Below are 27,155 nucleotides of genomic sequence, written 5' to 3' on the forward strand. Positions count from 1 at the left end.
TCTATTAGTAACCAGGGACTATGGGTTCTTTCTTCTGCCTTCTTTCAGCCTGCTCTCTCAGTCTTTCCAATTTCACTCCCTGTCTTCTTTCTGAACTGGCTCCTTTCAAACCATTTATTTACTTCTCCAGCTGTCATTGTTCTCTGCAAAAATTTGGGCTCTCAATCTCTATATGCTGGGGCCATAGTGCATCTGGAGTACCTGCTACTGCTTGGGAGTCAGTGTTGTTCAGAAACTGGACATGGGGCATGGTAGGAATCATTTAGGCATAGGGTATCTCCTCTTACTGAAAGCAGAATCCCCGCTGATGTTTGGGATCCCATGTGGAATTATCAGATATTCTGCAGCTATTATGTTGGCACTGCTGGGTAGATTCAGGCCTTTGTGCACTGCCACTGTGCAGGTGTGAGGCCTCCACATATACCATTTCTTCAGCTATCAAATGGCATTTGCCAGTGCTCTGTACTGGGAAGCCTGGCCCTGGGCTCCCAAACTAGGCACTTGTTACAAGCAGGTCTGTTTAGAATTCCACCTAGAAATATGGCACTAGCTTCTGAGACTGCTTTCAAGGCAGCCAGTTCTTCTTTAGCTATCAAGCTACAATGAAAGCAGCAACAGTTTGTATTTGGAAGCTTGGGGCTCAGAAGTGCATGCTGGGCTAGTAAGCAGGAACCCAGTATCGGGGATCACAAGCAACATTTGAAGTGAATGTGGTGCTGGGCAATGCTGGGTTTGTACAGTGCCCATGAGTGGCACTGGATGGTGTTGTATTCAAGCAATGCCTGTGTAGATTCTTCAGCTGTCAATCACCGATCTGATATCAAGTTATTGTCGAAGGCAGGAATTTGTTCAACTACTAAACAACCAGGCAGTGCATGGGTTAGTCTATGGTATCAGTGTTTATCTCAAGGAATACAAACTTGTTAGTTTACACTACTACCACTGCCAGCTCTTTACATTACCACTTCAGACTACAGAAAAGAAAAAAAAATTAGGTAAAAAGACCACGTGAGAGAAATGTTTTCTGGAGCCAGTATTGCAATATAGGAGAGGAAGCACAGTATAGTGTCTTCTAGCTAACTTTTGGAGTAAGCCTAGGCTGCCTGATTCTATAGTTTGGGAAGGGGTATGTGTGGAACAAGTCATAGTCATATGATTTGTCAATCATAACCATTCATTTTACAACAGTCCCAGTCAATTAGGCTGTGTTTTAGATCAGTCACAATACCGTGTACCCACTCCCCACCCCATGGAAAGGATTCCCTGTTTGAGTAAGGTAGAAATCGTTTATCAAGACTTCTGATTGCAAAAAGTCTGGCATAAACTATTTCAGACAGTCTTGGCTAGAACTGTACCTCTAGGAGCCAAGACAATCAATCAGTTGTAATCTTTCTATCTCAAGGCATCCACAGTTGGTGCTGCTACAAGTATAGTCTGGCTGCCTGTTAGACTGATACTCCTTTTTCCCGTGGCAGCTCAGGCAGCAAGGCGTTTAATAGTTGCTAATTAGAAAGTCAGATTGGCTCATTCCTAATGTTTTTGCTTGTTTATTGGAAAATGAATATCAGAAGGGATCACAGTATAAACTTATAGAACTTATTGTCAGTAATAGCAGAGACCTTTATTTGCTATTTTGATTTTTAATTTTTCCTTTCAGGTATATATACTATATGTTAGGCATGACTTCCCACCTTGTTCTTCCCTAACCTCCCTCTTGTCACTCCTTCCCTCCTCCTATCAGTATCATTTATTTCTGTGAATAGAAATTCCCTTTATTTCTGATTCATCTTTTCTGTCATATATACATGTATGTTTTTAAGTGACTATAAAATCTAGGAACCACAGAGGATAGAAAACATAATATTTGTCTTTCTGAAACTAGCTTAATTTGATTAATATGATTATCTCCAGTTGTAGCCATTTATCTGCAATTAAGTGTAATTTCATTCTGTATTATGGCTGTAAAAATTCCATTGTGTGCACATACTATATTTTCCTTATCCATTTCTATGTTCTTGGGCACATAAGTAGGTTTCATAGCTTAGCTGTTGTGCCTAATGCTTCTGTAAACACTGATGAGCAAGTATCTCTGTGATATATTGATTTGTAGTCCTTTGTGTAAATACCTAGCCATGGTACACCTGCGTTACATGATAGATCTATTTTGAGATGATGTTCTCTCTCTCTCTCTCTCTCTCTCTCTCTCTCTCTCTCTCTCTTGAGAACCTTCCATACTGATTTCCATAGTGGCTTGACTGGTTTACATTCCAACCTACAGTGTATAAAAGTTTCCTTGTGTGTACACCTGAGTCAACATTTACTGTTGTTTCTTGTCTTGATGATTAATATTCTATTAGAGGTAAGATGGAAACTCAGTGTTGTTTTGAATTGTATTCCTGAGATGACTGGTGAGGAAGAACATATTTTTATATGTGTTTATTGGCTGTTTGTATTTATCTTTTGAGAACTGTCTGTTCAGGGGCTGGGGAGATGGCTCAGTTGGGAATAGCATTTGCTTTGCAAGCATGAGGACTTGAGTTTGAATTTCTAGGACCTTCATGAAAACCCGGACATAGCTACTCATGCTTATAAACGCCAACAATGGGGAGTAGAGACGGGTGGATCCCAAAAGCCAGCCAGCCTAGTGAATGGGCAAGTGAGATCCTATCTCAAGGCAGTAAGGTGAGAGAGCAAGAGAGGAAGACACTGTCCCCTTCTGGATTTTTCATGTACACACATGGGCTTATGCACTTACATACATATGTGCATGTATCATATGCACATGCAACAGAACACATACAAAAGAGTTTTTTTTTTAAAGAACTTGTCTATTCATTGTATTTGCTCTCTTATTTGATTGGGTTGCTTGACTTTTTAACATTTTGTGGGTGTTTTGGGTTTAATATATATATATATATATATATATATATATATATATATATATATCCTCTGTCAAACATCATCTAACAAAGACTTTCTCCAATCATGCAGGGTTTATTTTCACTTGGTTATCTGATTCTGTGGTTGTATAAAATTCTTCTTTGTAATTGCATGTTTCCCTTTCTCAGTGTCAGCCTTATATTTTAAATGACTGTAGTCCTCAGAAAGCCATTATCTATGGCTATGCAGTTTTATTATTTTCCTTTCTTTACCCTCTATCAGTTCAGAAATTCAGGTATTATGTTAAGATCTTTGATCCATTTGGAGTTGATTTTTGTGCAGGGTGAGAAATAGAAATCTAATTTCAGTCTTCTACATGTGGACATCCAATTTTACCAGCACTATTTGTTGAAAAGTCTGTCTCTTCTCCAATATGTGTTTTTGACATCTTTGTAAAAATTCAGGGCACTGTAACTGAGTGGGTGGGCTTATATGTGAATCTTTGACTTTGTTTCATTTATCTACATGTCAGTATTTGTTACAGTACCATTCTGTTTCTGTTTTTGTTGTTGCTGTTGTTTTTTCTTTTTACTTTTTGAGATTATAGTGTAATTAAATTATTTCCCCTCCCCTTTCCTTCCTCTAAATCTTCCCACAAACATGTCCTTGCTCTTTCAAATTCATGCTTTTTCTTTAATTATTGTTATTACTATAGGTTTGTAATGTAACTTGGATCAGTTATAATGAAAGCCGATAGTAGTATTTTTTGAGTGCTCAGCATTGCTTTGATGATATGGGATCTTTTATGCTTCCAAATGAATTTTAAGTTTTTTTTTTTTCTGTTTCTGTGCAGGGTGACAAAATTTTGATGGGCATTGCATTGAATCTATAGCTTGCTTCTGGTAGCATAACCATTTTTACAATATTAATTCTTCATGTTCATGAGCATATGATTTCTTTCCATCTTCTGGAGTCTGTTTAATCTCTTTCTTGAGTGTTTAAAAGTTTGCATTGTAGAGGTTGTTTGCTTCCTTGGTTACATTTATTCCAAAGTAATTTTGGAGGCAAATTTGAATGGGATAACTTTCTTAATTTCTTTCTCAGTAAGTTTACTGTTGGTGTATAGGTAGACTACTGATTTTTATGTGTTAATTTGCATATGCTGAAGCATCTCTGGAATAAAGTCAAGTTGATCATGGTAATGACATATTTGATATATTCTTGAATTTCATTTGTGAGTATTAAGAAATATGGCATCTATGCTTATCAATGAGATTGTTCTATACTATATATTTTTATTTTTTGTGTGTTCGTGCCTTTATCTGGTTTTGGTATTAGAGAAATGCAGATTTTGTACACAGAATTTGATAGTTTTTCATTCTTTAGATAGCAGGGTTTTTTTAAAAAACAAACAAACAAACAAACAAACAAACAAACAGATTTCAAGATTGCTTAACATCTGCCTAGAGAGAGTGTTCCATATGGAGAATGGTCTGTTGTAGCTGTACATTTGGTTTTGAATGAGTGGCTTTTGTTAAGCATACAACAACTAGGAATAAAAGAATAAAAACAAACAAGCAGAAGAGAGACGGTGGAGCATAAGATCAGCCATGTATATCATCCAACAGAAAACTGCCTGGGCAGACCCTGGGAACCAAAACAGTTAGCTGGAGTCTTTGACCAGTAAAGAGGGTTCCAGGTAAAATGTCTTCTCCCTAGTGAGACTTTTAATTAGTTGTTCCTAGTTTTCATATCATGTTATATTTTTATATCACAGGCTAAGCAATAGCTTTTGCTTTGGGAAGGTACTTTTATTATTTGTCTTCTAGCTATGTTCAAGGACACCACATTTTGACTCTAACAATTTACCCTTCTTCTATTCTCAAGGGCATGGTATTTTTACTCTTGTCAGGTTTGGCTCTTCTCATTTAACTTTCTCACAGGGCTGGGGAACCAGCTTGTGCCTGAACAAGTGGTCTTGGAAGATACTTTAGGACAAACAGGCTTGGGTCTGAAAGGGGAGGGGCAAACCCCACCTCCAGAACCAGTTTCTCAGTGAGCTTGAAGAACATGTGGCAGTTTACTAATAATACGTATATTAGAGAGAGACAGTCCCTTCATCTGTCTAGAGACATTTGGGGTATATGTGGGATAAAGACGATCTTGTGATGGCAGGGTGTATGAGGGCATAGGGAAGTTCTTGGGGGTGTCTGATGGTGAGGAGGCTAGATTCTGCCGTTCCTTCTACCTGTCTGCCTAGGACTTGCAGATTGTTAGTGAGATTTTTTTTGTTTTTAGCATCCAGGATCTAAAGACATTTTGACTATAAAGTTAGGTGTCCAGAGGCACAAGTTCCAGTGATAATAGGGTGACATTTTCAGAGACTTTATTCATGACAAGATAAGGACACCAGGGGTTCTTTGCTAGCTGTTCAGGGAGAAGCAGATAAGGAACTTTTGGACCTCCTAGGAAGAAAAGATCTAATGAACTAGTTAATAATCACTTTTAAAATGCCAAAAAAAAAAAACCCACAGACACATGACTGTGGAGCAAGTGGTCATGATCCCTAGAGAGACCAGTAAATGGACATTAATTGTTGTGGGTGGCTATTGCCTTGGGGAAGCACCAGAAAGAGTCTACCTGTGTGGGAGAGAAAGGAACCATTGTTCCAGTCAAGATGTTCATGTACTGCTGAAGCTCTGAAATAAAATCTACTCATCATGTAAAAATGGTGGTCTCAGAAGTCTCTAAAGGGATAGAAGTTCCCAGAACCCATCCAATGCCCAGCTTCTGGAGACTGTTCAGAGAGGAGGTGTCGGTAGAGCTTAGGAAACTTCTTCTTCATAGTAGGCAAGTGAACTCAGACACAGAAGACTGTTCGTACAGGACTTTGGGAAGCTCAAGATAATCTTCAGAGCTTCCACTGGGGTGCCTCAGAAACTGGGTAGCAGCATATCATCTCATCCAGCTCAGGGCTGCATATCAGCCACCCAGTGAAGCAAACAGAAAATGAGGGCATAATGAACTCTTCGAAACTAATCAGTGAGTCCGAGTTTACCATGAATATCCAATTTTGGCTAGCTGATTGTGGGATGTGCTTGTGGAAATTTAACAACATCCATAGGAACAGCAACACCCAAATCTTCACTGTAGATTCCTGGACATCCATGCTGCCTTCTACTTTGTTCTCATGACTGCCTTCTAAAAAAAAGGCGCGCGGGGGGGGGGGGGGCTTTGAAGGAAACCAACATGTCCAATGCAGTCATCATGCAGCAATGCAGCATTTAACATAATCTCTCTGCCCACTGTCTCTCCCCACCCCCACCCCCGCTGTGTTCCTCACAGGCCAGTAGCTATGCCTCGTGAAGATCACAATCCTGTACCCTGTGTACATAAATGTCATATGCTCTCAGTAGCTCTGGGTTCTTAGACTTTGGACATTTACTTTCTCTTTTATTGTATTTCTTGTGTTTTTGTGATGATCAATGGACTCCAAAGGGGAAAAAATGAAAAGAAAAAAGATGAAGGAAAGTAAAAGTACAGATAAAGACTGTGTAACTCTAGAGGACTGAACCAGTCTTAGTATATAGAAGTTAGAAGCAATAATAGTTCACCTTTCTATAAAGAATAACTCCAATTATTAAAATATACTGTAGTACATTCTCTGAAAATAAGATCTTTGTCTTTGTAAACGTTTGAGCAGAAGCTGTATGCCACTTAATAGTGCTGTCACCAGAGAAGGTATCTTTATTGCTATGAATTAATCTAGGTGGTTCATAAAGATCTAGATGTTTGTGCACTTAGTATCTATTTGATACTCCATGGATTCATATAACATTTACCCCTTTACATGTTAGTGGCCCAGATAAGTACTTCCAGAAGAGCTCTACCCGAATTGGAGGTACTTACTGGAAAGTTCGATATGAAGCCTTCCGAGATGAGACCTTCCAGGAAAGGGTACATCAAGAGGAAGAAACACATCTTGGAATACTGGGTGAGGAATCTTTAACTCTTAAAATTCATGAACTAGAGACCAACGAAGTGAGGAGGACTTATAACCTGAGCCTGGAGCTGACACAAGTGAAGACTGTGTAAAAGCCTCTCCCAAGCTGAGTCCCAAGAAATGAGTGTTTGTCATTGGTGTCCCAGATCTGAGTGTGTTTAACAATCAATATGTTTTAAGCATAGTCAAATAGAGTTTTTCTGTAAGACTTCTGTGAGCCTTAGGTTATTTTTGTTTATGATAAATGTTCAAGATGGAAATGGAAATCATATACCATTTCTCAAACTTTCACTAATAAAGTATTTTGGTAATACCCTCTATTACCACTATGGTACCGATTCCATTCTGTGAATTGCCTCTGTCAAGATGATCTTGAAGAACTATTTAAAGACAGTAAGACCATCCAGAATTTTGATAGTGTAGAGCCAGAAGCTTACTCCCACTTATACATAGACATGTTCATTATTATTAGGGATAAAGAACTAGGCTTGCTATATGATCTTGGGGACTATACCTAAAAGGTCTTAAGCACAGTATTGACACAATATAGGAAGGTTAGATGTGGTTTAATCACTATGAAATAGATCGATTGGTAGAAAACTTTGGAAATAGTATAATACTCCAGGGATATTTGTGTACAGTTGATTCTGTATTGAAAAGAAACAATATATTGATTGGACAGGGAAATGTAAGGAGAAAATATCATCCCTAGAAAAGAGAAGTATTAGTATATGTGAAGGAGTTTTTGTCGGCTGTTTTTCTGTATGTATACACAGTTGTTCAGTTATGAAGACCATGTGGAAATTGAAGTAGGAAACCAAGCTAGAAAGTCTAACTTTGGAGTAGAGTCAGTATAAACAGTCAAGCTATTGTCTTGGTACCCTCGATAGTGACCCAAGTCAGGTTGAAAATATAATGAGTAGCAAAGCACACACAAGTCCAAAAGTTTTGCCTAGACTACCTATTTCCAGGCCTGTATTCTCTTTACTTATAATTTGATTAAAATTTTGGTGAGCTCAGATCTTAGATGGAACTTACTAGGAAATATGACTATGGCAGAACAGAGAATAAATTCAGGACTAATGGAATTGGATATGACTGTAGTATAGAAGACAGAGATGACCTTAGTTTCTGGCTCTGTAATTGCTATTTGAATTTTTATAGGTCAACGCTTCTTCCCTGAAGTTATTTCATCTGGAAAATGGAAGTAATAACCCCTCCTATTATACCTTAGATTAATACATGAGAATCACAAGGGATAATGGATTTAATAGTGCTTTTTATTATTATAAATAGCATGATGCTTAAAATAGATTTTTGTTTGTTTGTTTTTTCGAGACAGGGTTTCTCTGTGTAGCTTTGCGCCTTTCCTGGAACTCACTTGGTAGCCCAGGCTGGCCTCGAACTCACAGAGATCCGCCTGCCTCTGCCTCCCGAGTGCTGGGATTAAAGGCGTGCGCCACCACCGCCCGGTCAAAAATGGATTATTTTATAGGGAAGCATTCTCTATCTTGTGTATATTCCATTACATTTTCTCTCCTTACTCTTTTGTTTCCATTCTTCATCTTTGTTTTCATTCTCATGGTCTCTATTTTCCATTTTCCAGGACCAGTGATAAGAGCTGAAGTGGGTGACACCATCCAGGTGGTCTTCTACAACCGTGCCTCCAAGCCATTCAGCATGCAGCCCCATGGCGTCTTTTATGAGAAAGACTACGAGGGCACTGTGTACAATGATGGTGAGCTGGAAGGGTTTCCAACAACGTAGGCTGCAGGCGGCTCTAGGAGAAAAATAAAGAGTTGGGAGAAAGAGCCAAGTTTGTGGTCATATGAATGAATGAATGATGGAACAGCGAAGCAGAGCCCAACTCATTAATAATAGAAAACTTTTTAAAAAGTATTTTTAGAAATGATCTCTGAAAATATAGTCTTATAAAAAGTATTTTTAGAAGGCACAGGTATAGCTTAATAGAGTTTATATTCTGCATGGGCAAAGTCTAGAGTTATATTTTCAGCAACAAAATAAAAATACACTTATGTATATGCTTATTATAAAGTGTACACATCATGAATGTTTGAAAAATGTAAATATATAAAATTGTAAAACAACCATCATTCATAGGCAAACTGTCATGTGCATTTTCACATGCTTTTTAATATTTTCTGTAATTATAATATATATTTAAGAAATGAGATATGATTTGAACAGTTTTTCATTCTGCTAGTGTCTACATTACACTGTGTCTGTCTACAATCATAATGTAACATTTTAGTTACCATGTAACACTCTGACTTGGATTTTCCATAGTTTGTTTACTTTAGCTTCTATTGCTTAGGCATATAACTTTTTTAGTAGTTTTAAATATTGCTAGTATTTAAATAGTAAAATATAAATGTGTATATCTTAGCTTCATTTTTTGCGGGGGATATATCACATAATAGAATCCTATAAGTGAGATTATTCTGTAATTTCTTATTTTCTCTGATGATATTTTCATATGCTCATTCTAAGATAAACATGTAGAAAGCACTGAATACATAAATGTCAAAGTTGTAAACAAATACAAAAGAACTTTCCATAAGGCATTCAGATCTTGTTCTTTTATGAATCAATATTGTGAATAAGGGGACACAGTTATCAGGTAACAACCAAGTGCAACCTGCAAATTTCTCCTGGCCCATGATATAAAAATAACTTGAAGAAATATCCAAATTTGGATATGAGGGCACACATGTAATACCAGCACTTTAGAGGCTGTCAGGATGTTTACAAGTTTGAACTCATCTTGGTGCTATAAAACAAGACCCTCTCTCAAAAAAGCATAACAAGTTTGGTGAGATGGCTCATGTCTATGATCATAGCAGTTGGGAAATAGAAGAGGATTGTCAGGAAGGGTGAAGCCACCCTGGGCTACTACTCAGTTCTAGCCTAGCGTGTGCTGCCTAGTAAAATTCTGTCATAAGAAAATTTAAAAAATGAAACAAAGCAGAAACTTTGGGGATAACTTAAGTTTTCACCTAGAGTAGTCCTTGAACGATACTGGGAAATTTCTTAGCTGTGATAATACTGTTCTGATAGCACAGAAGAAAATCTTTAAGATTTACTTTTTCTCATTTTTATTAGTTCTCTGAGAGTTTCATACAATGCATTTTGGTCATATGCACCCCTCCACCCATTACTCCCAGATCCATCCCCACTTCCCTGCCAACTCAACTTAGCATCTTAACAACAGCAACAAACCAACTCCACTTTGTGCTACACATATACTCTTGGATGTGTGGCCTTCACTGGAATGTCTTCAATGAATTAGGGGCTGCAGACTCTAACAAAACAGACTCTCCCTTCCCAAGCAGCCAGTAGATCCTTAGCTAGTTATAAGACTTTGTATTCTCCAAGATGGGATTTTGTCTGGCTTGAGACTGCACAGATCTTATACATGGTCTCTCAGTTGTTGTGAGTTGCCTTGTGCAGCTACACTGCTGTGTTCAGAAAACAGTTGACTTCTAGCCATCTTCCATATCTGCCTCTTAGGCTATGTCTGCTCCCTTTCTGCGATTATTTCTGAGCCTTGGATATAAATGTCCTGTTTAGGGCTGAGGAATATCCAGCCTCTTTTTCTCTATACCTTGGCCAGTTTCGAGTTCGGTGTTAATCACTATCTACTGGAAAAGGAAATTTCTCTGATGAGGGTTGAGAGATGCACTAATCTCTTCATAGACAAATACCTCAGTCATTAGGAGTGAGTTACATATTATGTCAATTTAGTAGAATAATAGTACTCCCCTAGGGCCTATCACTTGTCTATACACAGGATCTTGGCCCCAATAATATTTCTAGGTATGGCTTTCAACTTGTGGGGCAGACATTAAATCCAATCACAAAGTGGTTGGCTACTCCCATAACACTAATGTGCAAGTGGTATGTCTTGCCAGGCTAGCCATTGTTGTAGCTCATAGGGTTCACAGCTAGGTAGGGTTGGTTCCTTTTCTCTTCCTCTGGCATTCTTATCACCATCTAACATTATGACAGCTAACCAGTAGGTCTGAAGTTTCCAGGTGTATCAGCTTGATTTCTCCATGTTCTATGACTCAAGTGTGTGGTGGCTTCAGCCACAGAGCTTTGCTATCCAGTTGTGGAGGGTAACCAAAAGCATTGGAAAGAGCCTTTAGTATGTAGGGGTCAATGGGAATTGACTTATCAACTGCTCGAAAATAGCCCATTTCTGTCATTAGACTTATTTGTTGGCCTGAGGTATCTAGTAGGGACATGCTGCACTGCTATGGAGTAACTGCATTTAAATTCTTGGTTGATGGTGCAGGAGTGTATTTTAGGAAACTGTTATAGTACTATGTTTGTCATGTGACTTTTTCAAAATGTCTCAAGTGTTAGTTACATCTTTCTATTCTCTCCTCTGTGCTGCTGTGTCCTTTTCTTTCCCATTTAACCCTTCCTGTACCATTATTCCCCTTTAATATTACTGTATTCTCCTTCCCCTCCCTTGAAACCTACTCACTCCCAAGGTGCCTTGCTGAATTCCTGACCTCTACGGGTATTCCAAATGAAGCACACATATCCAAAGAGTCAAAGCCAACATCCACAAATGACAGAAAACATTGTTTGTCCCTCTGGGCCTGGGTTACCTCATTCAGAAGTATTACATATCACTCTATCCATTTACATGAACATTTCATTTCTTTTTTTTCTAAACAGCTGTAATATTACATTGTGTGAGTATAGCACTTTTTGTTATCCATTCATCAGTTGTTGGACATCTAGGATGTTGCCATCTTCTACCTATTGTGAATAGAACAGTAATGAACATGGATGTGCAGGTATTTCTATGGTAGGATAGGGGGATATCCCCTTGGGAGATATGCCCAAGTGTGGTATAACTGGATCATGTGGTAGATTTCTTTCTTTCTTCTCTTTCTTTCCTTCCTTCCTTCCTTCCTTCCTTCCTTCCTTCCTTCCTTCCTTCCTTCCTTCCTTCCTTCTTTCTTCTTTCTTTCTTTCTTTCTTTCTTTCTTTCTTTCTTTCTTTCTTTCTTTCTTTCTTTCTTTCTTTCTTTCTTTCTTTCTTTCTTTCTTTCTTTCTTTTTGAAGAACGTCTACACTGATTTCCATAGTGGCTGTACCAGTTTGCACTCCCACCAGCAATGAATAAGTGTTCCCCCTTCTCTTTTTCCTTACCAGCATGTGCTGCCATTTGTTTTATTGATCTTGGTTATTCTGGTTGGGATAAGAAGAAATCTCAAGTAGTTTTAATTTGCATTTCCCTGATGACTAAGGATATTGAACCTTTTTAAGTGCTTTTCTCAGCTATTTGGGTTTCATTGTTTGAGAACTGCTTAGTTCTGTACCCATTTTTAACTGGGCTATTTCTATTGATGATCAGATTTTTCTTTTTGTATGTATTCTCTGCACGAAACTTCTATCAGATAAATACTTGGTAAATATCTTTTCCCATTCTGTAGACTGAAAGTTTGCCAGAATGATGGCATCATTTGCTGTACCAAGGCTTTTCAGTTTCCTGTGCCATCGGTGTCCTGTTCACAAAATTCTTTCTTTTGCCAATGAATTCAAGGCTATTTGCCACGTTCTCTTCCGTCAGATCAGGTTATCTCTTCTTATGTTGGGGTCCTTGATCCATTTGGAGTAGAGTTTTGTATAGGGTGAGAAATAAGAATCTAGTTTCATTCTACATATAGCTATCTGGTTTGACTATCACCACTTGCTGAAGATGCTGTCTTTTCTCCAATGTTTATTGATGACCACTTTGTCAAAAGTCAGGTGGATGCCAGAGTGTGGGCTTATCTGTAGCTCCTCAATTCTATTCCATTGAACAATATGTCTCTTTTATTGGAATCTGGGTTAGTGATATGTCATCTAACTGTTCTTTCATTGTTTTGGATTGTGTTTGTGTATCTGGATTGTGTATCCTAGGCCAACTGTATTTCTATATGAAATTTAAAATTGTTTTGCAATTTCTGTGAAGAATTGCATTGGAATTTTGATGGGAATTTCACTGAATCTGTACATTGCTTTTGGTAAAATAACCATTTTCACAGTATTAATGCTGTCAGTCCATAAAAATGGGAGGTCTTTCCATCTTCTGGTGTCTTATTCAATGTCTTATTTCTGTGTCTTAAAGTTTGCATTGCACAAATCTTTTAAATCCTTTGTTAGATTTAGTACAGGATATTTTACTTATTTTTTTAGGCATTTGTGAAATAAATTATTTCCCTGATTTCTTTTTTGGTATGTTTTCCCTCTATAAAAAAGCTACTGGTTTTTGTCTGCTAGCTTTCTAGTCTGCTACTTTGTTAAATGTGTTCAGGTATGGGAGATTTCTTGCAGAGTATTTAAATATTCCAGGCCATATGTATCTATAAATTCATGCATTTGTTAGTTTTTTCCAATTTGGTGGAATATAGATTTTTATAGTACATTCCCATGATTCTCTGAATTTCCTTGGGGTCTAATGTCTCTCTCTTCATTTGTATTTTTCTTAATTTGAACCCTCAGTTTCTTTTGGTTAATTTGACCAAAGGTTTATTAATGTTTTCAAACAGCCAGTCCTTTTATTCATTGATTCATTGTATTGAATTTTTCATTTCTATTTTGTTAATTCAGCCCTTATTTTGATAACTCTTCCCATCTAATTTTTGGGAGGATATTGTTTGCTCTTCTTTTTCATGGCCTTTAGTTGCATCATTTATTTGAAATCCCATACTTTTTTATGTATGCATTTAGTGATAAACATTCCTCTTAGGACTCCCTTCATTGTGTCCCATAGCTTTCTGAAATGTTGTCTTTTCATTTTCCTTCCATTTTTAATAAGTTTTTTGAAGTTTATTTTTAATTGTATGTGTATGAGTGTTTTACCTGTATGTATGCATGTACACCATGTGTATGCCTGGTATACATGGAAGCCAGAACTGGAGTAATCAGAACTGGGGCTGTGGGTACTTGTGAGATGTCATGTGGGTTCTAGGAAGCAAACCCAGGTCCTTTGAGGAGCAGCAAGTACACATAACCTCTGAGCCATCTCTTCAAACCTTCTAGGAATTTTTAAAATTTCCTTAATGAATTAACTTTGTCCTTGACCCAATTATTATTCAGCTGTGTGTTGTTTAGTTTCCATGAGTTTTTATACTTTCTGTTATTTCTCTGGCTGTTGAAATTTAGTTCTATTTTATTGTAGTCAGGTAGAATGCAGGATGTGATTTCAGTTTTCCAATATTTTCCGAGTCTTGCTTTGAGTACTAGTATGCGGTCTATTCTGAGGAATAGACTGCCAAGAAGAATATGTATTTATTGGCTGTAGTATTAGGGCAATTCCATGTAGTTAAAAGGGAGGTTTATTTTGTGGGGTAACTTACAAGTAAAGGGACAGGTTACAGGGTCCAGAAAAGGTATAGCACAGTCCAGTGGTGTTCTTGGAAAACACTGCTTGGTGTACCTCCAGAGTCCAGGATCCAGAAACCAAGAGAGCCAGCACATCCGGATCTCAGGTCTTAAGGGCTCTTTTCTTGGCGCACCTTGTAGGCGTGACAGTTACCGAAGCCTCAATGGGGGTAGTACTTCCTTCCGGTCAAAGCTAGAATGGCTACCCGCTACATGTATTCTTTGATGTTTGAGTGAAATGATCTGTGGATTTCTGTCAGGTCCATTTGACTTTTTTCTTTTTTATGTAATTTAGTTCCAGCATGTCTCTGTTCAGTTACTTCTGGATGACATATCTATTGGTGAGAGTCAGATATTGATGTCAACCACTATCACTATGCTGTGGTGAACCCATGGTTTTAGTTTTAATAGTGAATCTTTTATGAAATCAGGTACCCATGTGTTTGGTGTGTTTATGTTTATGATTGTAATTACCCATTGGTAGCGTTTTTTTTTAAGGATCATGAAATATCTTCCATAAGTCTCTGACTAGTTTTGTCAGATATTAGAATAGCTATACCTGCTTGTTGTTCAGTTTCATTTGCGTGGAATGTAATTTTTTTAACCCCTTTACTTTAAGGAGGTATCTGTTTTTCATGGTGAGGTATATTTCTTGAAGGTAACAAAAAATATGAATCCTCTATTCTAATATAATCTGTTAGTCTGTGTCTTTTTATTATAGAATCAAGATCAATAATCTTCAGTTAATGTTGAGTGATGTGTTTTAATTCTTGTCATTTTATTGATTTGTTATTTTCTTAGATCTCTTTTCATTACCTGTCCTGGCTTATTTGTTTCTTATGACCTCTTGGTTGTGTTTATTCTTCTCTTCAAGTTGAAATGTTTCTTCTAGTATCCTCTGAAGATCTTGCTTTCTGGTCATAAATTCCTTTAGTCTAATTTTACCATGGACATTTTTGTTTCTTCTTTAATTTTAATAGTTTTTTATGAGTGTAATAATCTGTGTTGACAATTGTGACCTCTCAGGACTTGGAGTCATCTTTCTAGGCCTTTCTGGCTTTAAAGGCTTTTGTTAACTACTAATAGACCTGCCTTTAAATGTGACTTGAGTTTTCTCTCTTGAGTCTTTCAATACGGTTTCTTTATCCTCTATTTTTAATGCTTTAACTATAATATGTCTATTCTTGTCCGCTTGTTGCTCTTTAGGCCTTTTGTGCCTGGATGGGCATCTCTTTCTCTTGGTTGGGAAGTTTTCTTCTATGATTTTACTGAAGATATTTTCTATGCCTTCACTGTGGTATTTTTCTCCTTCTTCTCTGCCCATATTTGAAGGCTATGTTTTTTTCATGGTGTCTCAAAGCTCTTACATGTTCCATTCATATGTATTAATTTTTTTCATTGACTTTTCCTAAATGATCTAATTCCTCTACTTTGTCTGCTATCCCCAAATCTCTGTTTTTGGCATGATGCATTTTGTTGGTGAGGCTTTCCACTAACACTTCTAATTGGCCTTTTGAGATTTTCATTTCCAGCATCTTTTCAGTTGGGGGTTTCTTTAAAACTTTAAACTCTATTTTCATGTTTTGGATTGACTTACTTATTTCAGGCACCCCTTTGATTTTGTCTTCTTTGAGTTGTTTGCCATTGTGATAATCATTCTTTTGAATTCATTTTTCTGAAAGTATCTTCATTTATTTTCAACAGGAGATATTGCTATGGGATTTATGTTTTGGAGATAGAATGTTATTTTGCTTTTTTTTGTGTCTTGTTATGTCTGCATTAGGATTTACACATCTGGGGTTACTGTGTTGGTTGATTTTTTTCTTTAATTTTTTGTTCAACTCACTTTTGTTTTCACAGAGGTTCTTACAGTGTTCTAGACAGGGATAATTCATAGTAGCATTGGAATCTTGATTTCCTCTCTTTAACTGGTATTTGGGAATACAGCCTCTATCTAGGTTTGGTTAAGGAGTCTTGAGCAAGTTTCCCTTGGCAGTGTAGATTGGTCCTGGGTTTAAAGGCCCCAAAGGGCAACTAGAGGGTCCTAGTCAGGCAGCTGGCAGGGCTCTGGGACTCTGGGTCATGTGTGATAAGTTGAGGTTCTCGCCTGGGTATTGAGCTGGGATCTGGTGAACTGGACACCTCTAGCCTCTGAGGGCATCTGAATTCATGTGCACATACATAAACACATATATGTATAACTAAAAATAATAAAAGTGGACTTACTACCAGTGCTCCTGTAGCCACTTCATATACTATGGACCCAAGTAGCTACCACTGCTCTCCCTTCTTGCCTCCCTCCACTTAAGGCTGATTGCCAGGACAAGCTACCTCTCTTCAGCGTGTATGTATCCCTTCCCCTGGCATGCTACCAATGTCTTTTGGATGTTCTTTATAGGATCTTAATGATTATTTCTTCATGATCTGTTTTTTTTTTTTAATTTTTATTTTATTTACTTTTTTTGGTTTTTCGAGACAGGGTTTCTCTGTGTAGTTTTGTGCCTTTCCTGGAACTCGAATGTAAAATTAGTTTGTCATAGGATATGCACATTGAACTCTTTATCACCTACTTCCATTTTGTTCTCTGGACAGATTTGTAGTCTGATTAACTTGTAGTTGCATCAACAGTACTTGACGGTCTATTTCTTTACAATCTGCACTAAGACAATCTTTTGACTATTTTGTCCAAATAAGAGTCTAATAAGCAACATCAATGCAACTCACTGCTGTTTTGATTTGCATTTATTTGATTGCTTTATTTTAACATTATTTATACTACATATTATACATCTTAATTTTTTTCTATGCAGGAAGGATTTTAAGACTTTTGCATTTTGCCAATATTATTTTCAAAATGAGTTATTTCTGTCTACATTTAAACTCTCTTTATAGGTAAGGGAAATAACCATTTTCACTGCACTGATTAAAATTGATAAGATATTTGCCAATTTGATAGATCCAAAATTATCTAGGTACTTTCATTTATACTTCTTTGATAACTAATATGCTGGAAATTAAAATAAAAATGCAGTTCTGTTCATTGCTTGATCATGTTATTCACCCATTTAAATGATTGCAGTCTTGGGACAGGCTGCAGTTCAGCCTTACAGGAAAAAGGCTGTGCATGTGCTCTCAAGCACTGCAATATCCATTACTGGGTGTTACTGCCATCACTGTTGCCTTAACATGTCTTTGTAGTTTATCGTTCTTTTATACTCTTTGGAGCTGATGATCCTTACTGTAGCCAACGTGAATAATGGCATCATGTTTCCCTGCAGGTACATCTCACCCTGGCCTGGTAGCCAAGCCCTTTGAGAAAGTAACATACAACTGGATGGTTCCACCTCATGCTGGGCCCACTGCTCAGGATCCTGCCTGTCTAACCTGGATGTACTTCTCTGCTGCAGATCCCATAAGAGATACAAATTCTGGCCTGGTGGGCCCTCTGCTGGTTTGCAAGGCTGGTGCCTTGGGTGCAGATGGCAAGCAGGTACTACTGGGGAGTCTGGGTGGCAAGACTGGTTGGAGAGAAATAAGCTGAGTTTCTGGGTATGTGTCAAGAATCAGGCTGGATCCTAGAGGTAAGGGAATAGAGACAAAGAAAAACCAAGCAATTTTATCAGAAATTAGTAGTTGGTGACCTCCTGTTCCTATGTATATTTATTGTTTTACATGCAAACACACATTATTCCTAGCTTTTGATTCTTATTTTTTTCCATATCCCCAAATCGTTATTCCCCTTCCCACCTCAGTGGCCCATAAAATTGTTCATAATCCATAAACCTGCTTTAATACTTGTTTGCCATTTTTTTCATGTAGCCCATCATTTTTGTGTGACTTTGGTCTAGTTACTTAGAATCTCTTTAACTTAACTTCTTCATCTGTAAAGTAAGGGTTAACAACGGAAGTTATTTTTGACTTCTTTGAAGAGTCATATGATTAATATGCATAAAACACTTACTACTGTGTCTGGTATTTAGTAAGCACCCAGTAAACATTAGCTTTAAAAACAATAAGTAATGTTAAAGCATTTCTATTTTTTTTAATTTTCTAATTTTCCTCCATAGACCTTCTCTGCTTTCTTAGCTACTTTCCCCTCAATCTTCTTCCCAGGTGACTTCAGGCTATCTTTGGTCACATACTGTGTTATGTTTCCTTAATCCACACTGTATGCTTCTTCCCTGCTTCCTTTCATACATTATTCGCCTCTAGTCTTGTTCCTTTACTCTGATTTTATCTCCTCTACAATTTTAAGTTTTCCTGAGGAAAACCTGCCTAGCAACAACTGCAGCTCTGAGCATGAAATATGGGCCTGGCTCTGAATCTGAGAAAGGAAATGAGAAAGAATCAGGAATCCTTGGGTCTACAACTACGCAGTATTCAACTGCTGAAACCATTGTCATTCCTCCTTCTATTTTTCCCACTGGGACTACAGAAAGGAATGGATAAAGAATTTTTTCTCCTCTTCACTGTGTTTGATGAGAACAAGAGCTGGTACAGCAGTGCCAATCAAGCAGCTGGTATGTTGGATATCCGACTGCTCTCAGAGGATGTTGAGGCCTTCCAGGACTCCAATCAAATGCATGGTATGGAGAATAATTTTGCCTTTGACTATAACTTTGGGGTCTCAAGGAAAATGTAATGTAATACTCATAGCCAATTCCTAAAAATGTTCATCTCACTGATAATCTTTATACAAGGACAAGCTAGGTTGAGGAAAACAGCATAAATAATAGTTCTTCTGTTTTAAAATTTATTATTATTATTATTACTATTACTATTCTTCTTCATCCCTGTCTCCGTGTGTGTGTATGTGTGTGTGTGTGTGTGTGTGTGTGTGTGTAGGTATACATAAAGACTAGAAGAGAAGAGGCTTTCTGATCCCATTGAGCTGGAGGTAGTTTTAATTCACTAGATGTGGGGTGCTGGGAGCTGAACTCAGGTCCCCTGAAGAGCAGCAAGAGCTCATAGCCACTGAGCCATGTCACCATCCTACAACAACAGCTGTTCTTACACTGATGTCTTGTGCCATGACCTGGAAGATAAAAACTGTGTACATGTGATGTTCTATAGGGCATGGCAGATTAAGCTGAGATGATGTTCTTTAATTATTTTTCTTTGTAGTTCTGGAAATAGAATCCAGGTAACAGGCAAGTGCTCTGCCACTGTGAACATCTGCAGCTTCCATCCAGTCTTGTCTCCTACCCTCCCCATATCCCATACATTGTCAAAGTGTGGCTATTTTTCTTTCCACAATCATAGCTTCTACTTATTTCTTTTTTTCCCCATCATCATGCCCTTCAGTTAAAATATACATTTTTATATATTTGCCTTCAGCCTTTAGAAATTCTGCCCAGTTTCTAAGATTCTGCTCAAAAGCTACCTCACCAATATTTGCACTTCTTATCACTCAAGTTCAGGCTAGTAATTCTCTTTTCTATGTATCATTGCACTTTATTATTTTTTAAATTTTTTATTCATTTTACATACCAACCACAGATTCCCCTCTCACCCCTCCTCCTGCTCCCCCTAGCCTCTTCTTCTGATCCACCCTCCATCCTCTCCTCCAAAGGGGTAAAGCCTCCCATTGGGGGACAGCAAAGCCTGGTACATTCAGTTGAGGCAGGACCAAGCCCCTCCCCACTGCATCAAGGCTGAGCAAGCTGTCCAACCATAGGGAATGGGCTCCAGAAAGCCAGCTCATGCACCAGGGATAGATCCTGATCCCACTGCCAGGGGCCCCTCAAACAGACCAGGCTACAAAGTAGTTTAGTAATTTTAAAAGCATATGCTCCATATATTATTCAACATTGTAATTCGTTACATGGCTCTTCACTTCTTCTAGAGTATGATGGTTATCTCTGTATTTTCTATATTTTATTTAATTATTAGGCAATCATAAAGTAAGTGTTAATTGAATTACTAAACTATCAAATCAATGGGTATGTGGATGAAAGAATGAGGGAAAACAGTCCCAGATTTCAATGAGGGTCCAGCAGTTTTCAATGAGATGTGAATAACACCCATGAAAATAATTATAGAACAATCCAGGCAGACGTCTAAATGTGTGGAGGAATCTTTTAATTTCAAATGAGAAGAATATTAATAAAGAACAATAAATTTAGATGATTCATTGAAGAAGGGAGTACTTGAGTGGGGGCTGAAGACTGAACAGGGTTACAATCAAGACATTATAGGCAGGGGAGGCAGAACTGAGGATTAGCAGCAATGTTCTCATCAGAATCCCAGGGGATTGGTTAAATAAGTCCTGGAATTTGATTCCAGTGTAGATGGGAACACAGAAGGGTTTCTCTATATTTGGGGGCAAGTACACAGCAAAAGGACATAAAAATGAATGTATTGTCTTCTGCATGCTTCTTTTTTTCCTTTCCAAGGTAGTCCATTATTATGGGAAAAGTAAGACCCTCTCATGAGTCATACCATTGTACTTTGAATTTATTGAAGTCTTAATAGGCAGTCATAAAGAAACAGAAAAACTGAGATGCTTAGTATAGAAAATTCTTGGACACTCTGGAATAAGTTATATTACAGAAATTTTCCTCAAGAGGGAGAGGGAGAGACAGGCAGACAGAAAGAGAGGGAGAGAGATACATACATGCTTCATAAAGGGCAATGTTATTTAAGCTAGGACATGATGGATGAGTAGATTAGTAGATTACATAGAGACAAGAACTGAAGTCTGTTCTAAGGCTGAGAGGAAAGCGCGTAAAAACTCAACATATATACTGTGAATAAACTAGATTTAATACTTTGAAGATGTAGAGATGAATAGATATGCTAGGACAGTTGGGGATATGGGTGTATAAATGCTTCAGGGGGGGATATCTAGAAAGAGGCTTTTGCACAAGAGTTCTAGGTGAGCAAATATCCTTGGTATTACCAGTGAAGATAAAGAAGAGGACTTAGCTTGACAACTTAAAACTTTGTAAAACACCCTTATAGGGTGTGTGTGTGTGTGTGTGTGTGTGTGTGTGTGTGTGTGTGTGTGTGTGTAAAATTAGAACGTTAAGAAGAAAGAGCAATCCAAGATATTCCAAGAAAATTAGCAAGAGTAGAATGGAAGAAAATTGGAGACCAGGGGTAAACAGGAGAGTTTAAGGTGTGTGTGTGTGTGTGTGTGTGTGTGTGTGTGTGTGTGTGTGTGTCTTTGGGTATATGCATTCAGGAGGTGAAGTAGTAGAAAATAGTTCATTGTATCCAGAGTGTGGTAAAGGAGGAGAAAGAGGTGAGACCAAAAAAGCTAATTTGCGGTCTCATCCAAAAGACTTCTCTGAGTAGAACCTGACTAGCATAACAGAAAGCAGGGAGTTTAGGTTGATCTAGAATTTCAAGCTATGGGAAATCATAGTACAGGGCTGATATGCTGCTGACCATGACTTGAGTAGTCTGATCTCATCTCCCAATTTTGTCTGTGTTTTTGTTTTCCAGCTATTAATGGGTTTCTGTTCTCTAACCTGCCCAGGCTGGACATGTGCAAGGGTGATATGGTGGCCTGGCACCTGCTTGGCCTGGGCACAGAGACTGACGTACATGGGGTCACGTTCGAGGGCAACACTGTACAGCTTCAGGGCATGAGGAAAGGCGCGGCCATGCTCTTTCCTCACACCTTTGTGATGGCTGTCATGCAGCCTGACAATCCTGGTAAGTACTTCATCAGGTGGAGGACTCATAGGCTTTGTCAAGTAGGGGGTCAAGAGTGAGAAGTGATAACATGGGAGGAGGAAGTGCTGGTGAAGAGAAGGAGGTGTGTTCAGGGGGCTTGGGGGATTTTCAAAAGACTTTTATCTCGTCAATGTATTGTCCACGTTCTGAATACTTGATAATTTCTTCATTTGCAGAGTGAGTAGAAGGTTGAGAAAGCTCTGTTCTGGAGCAAAAGGGGGGAAATTCAGGCACTGCTCAACTTCTGGGCAGTGCTGATATGACAGAGAGGATGCTTGGCTACATAGATCTTTGGCCATAGAGAGACAGATTACAATACAATCCTTATATTCGGGAGGTCAATGGAATGCACCTGTGTTTTCAACTCTGCTATTCTGTGACACTTTCTGCAAACTCTTCTATTTGGTGTGTGTGTGTGTGTGTGTGTGTGTGTGTGTGTGTGTGTGTGTGTGTTTAATTAAATGTATTTGTAATGAAAGCAAAAGACTAGAGAAAGCTATGTTTTGTTCAACTGCATGTCATAGTTATAACTAAGATTTAAAGGGCACTTGGGCTGTCACAAGGAACAGAAGTGTAAACAGAGAGAAACAAAGTCATTGGGTATGAGAAGGAGGGACAAGAAATGTGAAGATGTGGAATAGAGTCTCTGCTTTGCTGCTACCTACAAGCATGGCACAAACAATCTACTTCACTTGACTTCATTTGATATCAGAAATCAAACCTTTTACCAACTTGCTAAGCACTTTGTTCTTATCACTTCCCTTATCTGTACAGAATCAGTTTTCCCTTCCTCCCTCCTTCTCCCCTCCCTCCCTCCTTCTCCCCTCCTCCTCCCTTTCCCTCCCTCCCTTCCTACCTTCCTTCCTTCCTCACTTCGTTTCTTCTCCACACTTCCTCTCTTCCCTCTCCCTTTTTCTCAACAGTAATTCCTCTCTCCTTCCTTGATGAAGAAATTTGACTCAATGTTTTTCAGGTTTTCTCAGATTCCATTCACCTCAAGCTTTTTGTAATGCACCCACATTTTCTTCAGTCCCTAGGGTGTATTCTCCTTCTAGCCAGTAGGTGGCAAAAGCGTTTGTAAGAAAGTTTACGCATCATTGCAGTCTCTACTAAACTTCTATTTTTATTTTTTTAACTTTTATTTTAATTGTGTAAATTCTGGTTTTATTTAGAATATAATGCCTTAAAAAGAGCACTTCTTTTGTAACAGTTTAAATAATTTCTTCATGTGATCTTTACAAACACAACACAACGCTATTTTCTTTAGATGTCTCATTATTTCCCATCTACCTAGAACATTTTCTTGGCCAGAGAGAGTTGTTAGCAAATTATCCACATCAGTTACTAGAGTTGAGAGAAGCAAGAGGAGCATGCACTTTCAGTGCGTGGGGGTAGAAAAGCTCAGAATAAGAAGGATCATATTCTTGAGCTTTCATCCCAAAGCCAAACTCCAAATTTAATCTCCTTTCTGAAAAATCAGCTGGGATCCCCAGCACCATCTGTATACTTTCCTAGGATTCATTCTAACTTTAAATGAATGAAAAAAATTTTTATTGCTGTCATATTATTGACCAAAAAGGGTAGCTGTAAAACATTCTGGCCAAACACAGTGATATGTCTTTATAGTCCTCATAACTTCGGTGCCTAAGACAGGTGGATCACTTAAGCTCAGGATTTGGGGACCAGCCTGGGCCACAGGATGAGATCCTATCTCAAAATACAATGTAAAAAACAAAATAAAACACAAAAAGTTGGTGAGAAGTCTGGAGGGAAATATAATGGTAGGTTTTCAAGGGTAAAAGCTTAAAATGTCACTATTGGTTAAGATTCATGAATTTTGTTACTAGAGAAAATAAAAGTCCTTTTTTCCTCCTTTCTTTACATGGTCATATTTTTTAAATTTCTTTGTCAAAAAATGTCAAGTCATATAATATTGGAATCGGTAAGGCTCTTTTAAAATCACTTATTTTGCTAATAGATGCAAAGAACACTTACCTGAAAGGGAAAAATGACTTGCTCAGATTAGAATTACCGACTGTAAGTTTTTGGATTTTTCTCTGGTTCATGCTCCATCAGATTCTACTAATTCTCACTCCTGGATGATATTTTGAACCTAAACTTTCCATTTGTCCCCTGGACACTTGCTCTGTCATTAAGAAGGAGAGAGACCATTGTGAATAGTTCTCCAAAATCAAAGTAATATAATGACGAATCTAGATCAGAATCTGGCTTTAGAATTCTGTGGAGACTAGTATTGACGGGCAGTAATGAATATACAGTTGTGTTTGTTCAACTTTATAAATGATTTTTGCACCTCACTGTAGCCAGGCACAGTGGCACATGTCTTGTCTTCAGTGCAAGCACCTTAGAAGGCTCAGTTAGGAAAATCAATGATCTGAGCCAGAGAATTTGACAACACCCTGAGCAATATAACAAGACTCCCTCATAAAACTCCATGTTGGAGATTCAGCATCTTATGTCTTTAATACTTATGTTTGAAAAAACAAACAAACAAGAACCAAGCAACAAAATCAGATATTGGGGAATAAGCAAAATGTTTAAAGAATCCAGATGTGGGCTTACTGGTGATTGTTGTCATCATCATTTTTTCTTTGCTCTAATATTTTTCATTTATGTATTCATTTTAGTAGGCTTATATTACCTTTAATTGAAAATACCATTTTTGTATTTAAAAATAGCACCCTGAATAGTGTGCCTCAGCTAGTCAAACTGAAATGCTGAGAGTAGATCTTTAATACCAGGGAAGGTGTCAGATAAAAGGTTAAAGCCTGAATATATTATGTTCCTTTAAACTCGTGCTAGTTATTCAATAGCATAGATAATATTTTTTTTTACCACTCAGATTCTGATTAGGGTTTCTTTCCTCTGTTATTTTTTCTTTGTGGAGCTCTTTCTTTGTTCGTTATTTCCATCTTTCCTTCTTTTTTTCCCATTTCCTTTGTGTGGTCGGTTTGAAGACATTAATAGTAAACTCTGAGTCACCAATAATTTGTCGGTGTTGCATTAAGGGGGGAAAAAATCAAAGCATTTCCTCTTGGCGTCATTTAAGAACAAGCCCAGATTAGATTTCTCACCCTCCCTGTGTCTTCTGTTCTCTGTCTTTCTGTTGTATGTGTGTGAATCTGTGAGCCTGCTCCTGCCTCTGTGTCTGTCTGTCCCCAACAAAGGGCTTTGTTCTGTGTTTATTGAACAGCACAGAAAGTATCACATGGGGAAGGAATGAGGATCTTTAACAGAATTTTCAAGGAATTAAGTCACTGACTCCAACTGACCCAGCTAGTAAGCAGTACTCTAAACAAACATTGTTTATCAAGCTGTGTTCAACATTTATTGTAGATCTTCATTTTATAATAATGCTCTCAACCTCTATTTTTGCTCTATTCAGCCAATGATTATTAGGCCACATGCATTACTGTATGTCAGGGACATGAAAGAGTATATAATTTAAGATGGATTAATTTAGGTTGTAAAAGCTGATTACATGGCAAATCCAAGGCAAGTAAGGTTGATTGTTACATTGTTCTCTTAAAGACAGGCTAAATAAATAGGATAAGTACACAGTAGGCTAGAAGTCTTAAGTCAAGTCACCTCAAGGCGTATTATTAACTCTGGCTATGCTGTCTAGCAAAAGTTCCAGGCTCTTAGAATCTAAGAGATATTTTTTATCAGGTTGCATTACCACAGTTCCTCCATTTTATTTTATTAAAGAAGTAACACATCAGTGGAGGTTGTCGCTGATGAAGAAAAGCTGGTTCAGGTACGGTGTACTGTAGAGGCAGCCTAAATCAGCATCACTCTGTTCTGGGTGGTCCTTTTAAAAAGTAGAAAAGGCACGCTAGGACTTCGAGAACAAGGCAGACAAACAGAGTGGTTCTTCCTGTAAAAGACAACATCTTAAGATTTAATCCTAAAAAACAATTAGAGGGGTTGAGCCAGTTAGTATAAAACATCATTTCAAGATGTTTATTTTAAAGATAGGAATTTACAGTTGCTTTAGTTTGGATGGTCTGAGTTAATCATATTTTAGCAGTTGTAGCTCTAACTGTGGCAGCTCAGACAGCTGCAATAATCATTCCAATGAATCTTGTTCAAGGGAATAATTAAGTTGTTCTGAAGCAGATCCTCCATGTCATGGGCAAGCCAGATGAACCGGAATCCAGGCATGCATGGGCTTGCTTTAGAGCTAAAGCCAGGAGATAAAGTAGCATTGTAATGAGAGTGACTTTGGGAAAGAGTGAGAATTAGAAGTGGCATGCAGCTTATATGTGGGTGAAAGTCAGGCGAGTGTCCTTCTTTTGTGACCAGGTTGTTGTCTTCTGGTTCCAGTTCGTGGTGTGACTTTCCCAGTCCTTTTGTAACCCAGAGAAAGCACAAGATGTGAACCCTCAGCCTCAAGTTATAAAGGGAATAGTACCCAAACACGGGTTAGGTCCTTGAGAGAATTCATATAAAATCATGGGTTTGGATAAAACGCCTTGCTTTTTGTGACATTAATTTTTATAGGTGTCAGGGGAAAGACTGAGAAAAACAATTTTGAAAATTGAAAGTGTAAGTTCCTTTGACAAGTTGCTACTGTGCCGCCAGTTCCCCCCATTTTTTGTTTATATATTTGTGTTTTGAGTAAGAAATAAGCTTGTTCCAGTATGGCTCGTCCTTGGGCTTATAGGGCATTCCTTATAACCATGAGAGACATGACCATTTCAAAGTTGACAATAAGAAATAAAATTTTAGATCATGAGAAGAACCCTTGTCCATTTTGAACTCTTTTGAGATCCTTATAACAGAGAAACAGTCAGCAAATTTCTGCAGTTGATTAGTGTCTGAGCTGTAGCCAAAAAGAAATCTGTCTATGAAAATTTTACATTGTTTTTGTAAAGCTTTTGTAGCCAGTACTTACAACTTATGAAAACTCCATTGATTTAAGTAGAGGTTTAATATCAGTGAATTAAACATAGAAGTCGTCTTTCATATACTTTGAGTCATCTACTCAGACACTTGCAACTTGCATAAACCATTCCTTTCCATATTGAAACATCTAACTATTTTAGCCTTTTTTTTTAAACTAAAACTCCTTTGTCTTTACACCCATTTATCCTTTTAGTTTTTATGTACTGCCTTTCCTTTTTAATATGAAGAAATATGGGTGCTTGATTACTGAGAGT

At 37.9% G+C, this 27,155-nt stretch overlaps 1 protein-coding gene across 4 annotated transcripts in view; it reads left to right on the plus strand.

The window, feature by feature from the left end:
- The window catches only part of Heph (hephaestin), an 81,881-nt gene that overhangs the window by 19,307 nt on the left and 35,419 nt on the right, over positions 1 to 27,155 (plus strand). For all 4 annotated transcript variants that reach the window (XM_037198853.1, XM_037198854.1, XM_028888881.2 and 1 more), the window contains 5 exons: positions 6,738 to 6,874; positions 8,490 to 8,621; positions 17,568 to 17,779; positions 18,725 to 18,875; positions 21,739 to 21,951. In XM_037198853.1, coding sequence (XP_037054748.1) covers positions 6,738 to 6,874; positions 8,490 to 8,621; positions 17,568 to 17,779; positions 18,725 to 18,875; positions 21,739 to 21,951 — 845 coding nt within the window. The remainder of the gene's footprint in view (positions 1 to 6,737; positions 6,875 to 8,489; positions 8,622 to 17,567; positions 17,780 to 18,724; positions 18,876 to 21,738; positions 21,952 to 27,155) is intronic.

The sequence above is a fragment of the Peromyscus leucopus genome, chromosome X, assembly GCF_004664715.2.
Source record: "Peromyscus leucopus breed LL Stock chromosome X, UCI_PerLeu_2.1, whole genome shotgun sequence".
Taxonomy (NCBI): Eukaryota; Metazoa; Chordata; class Mammalia; order Rodentia; family Cricetidae; genus Peromyscus; species Peromyscus leucopus.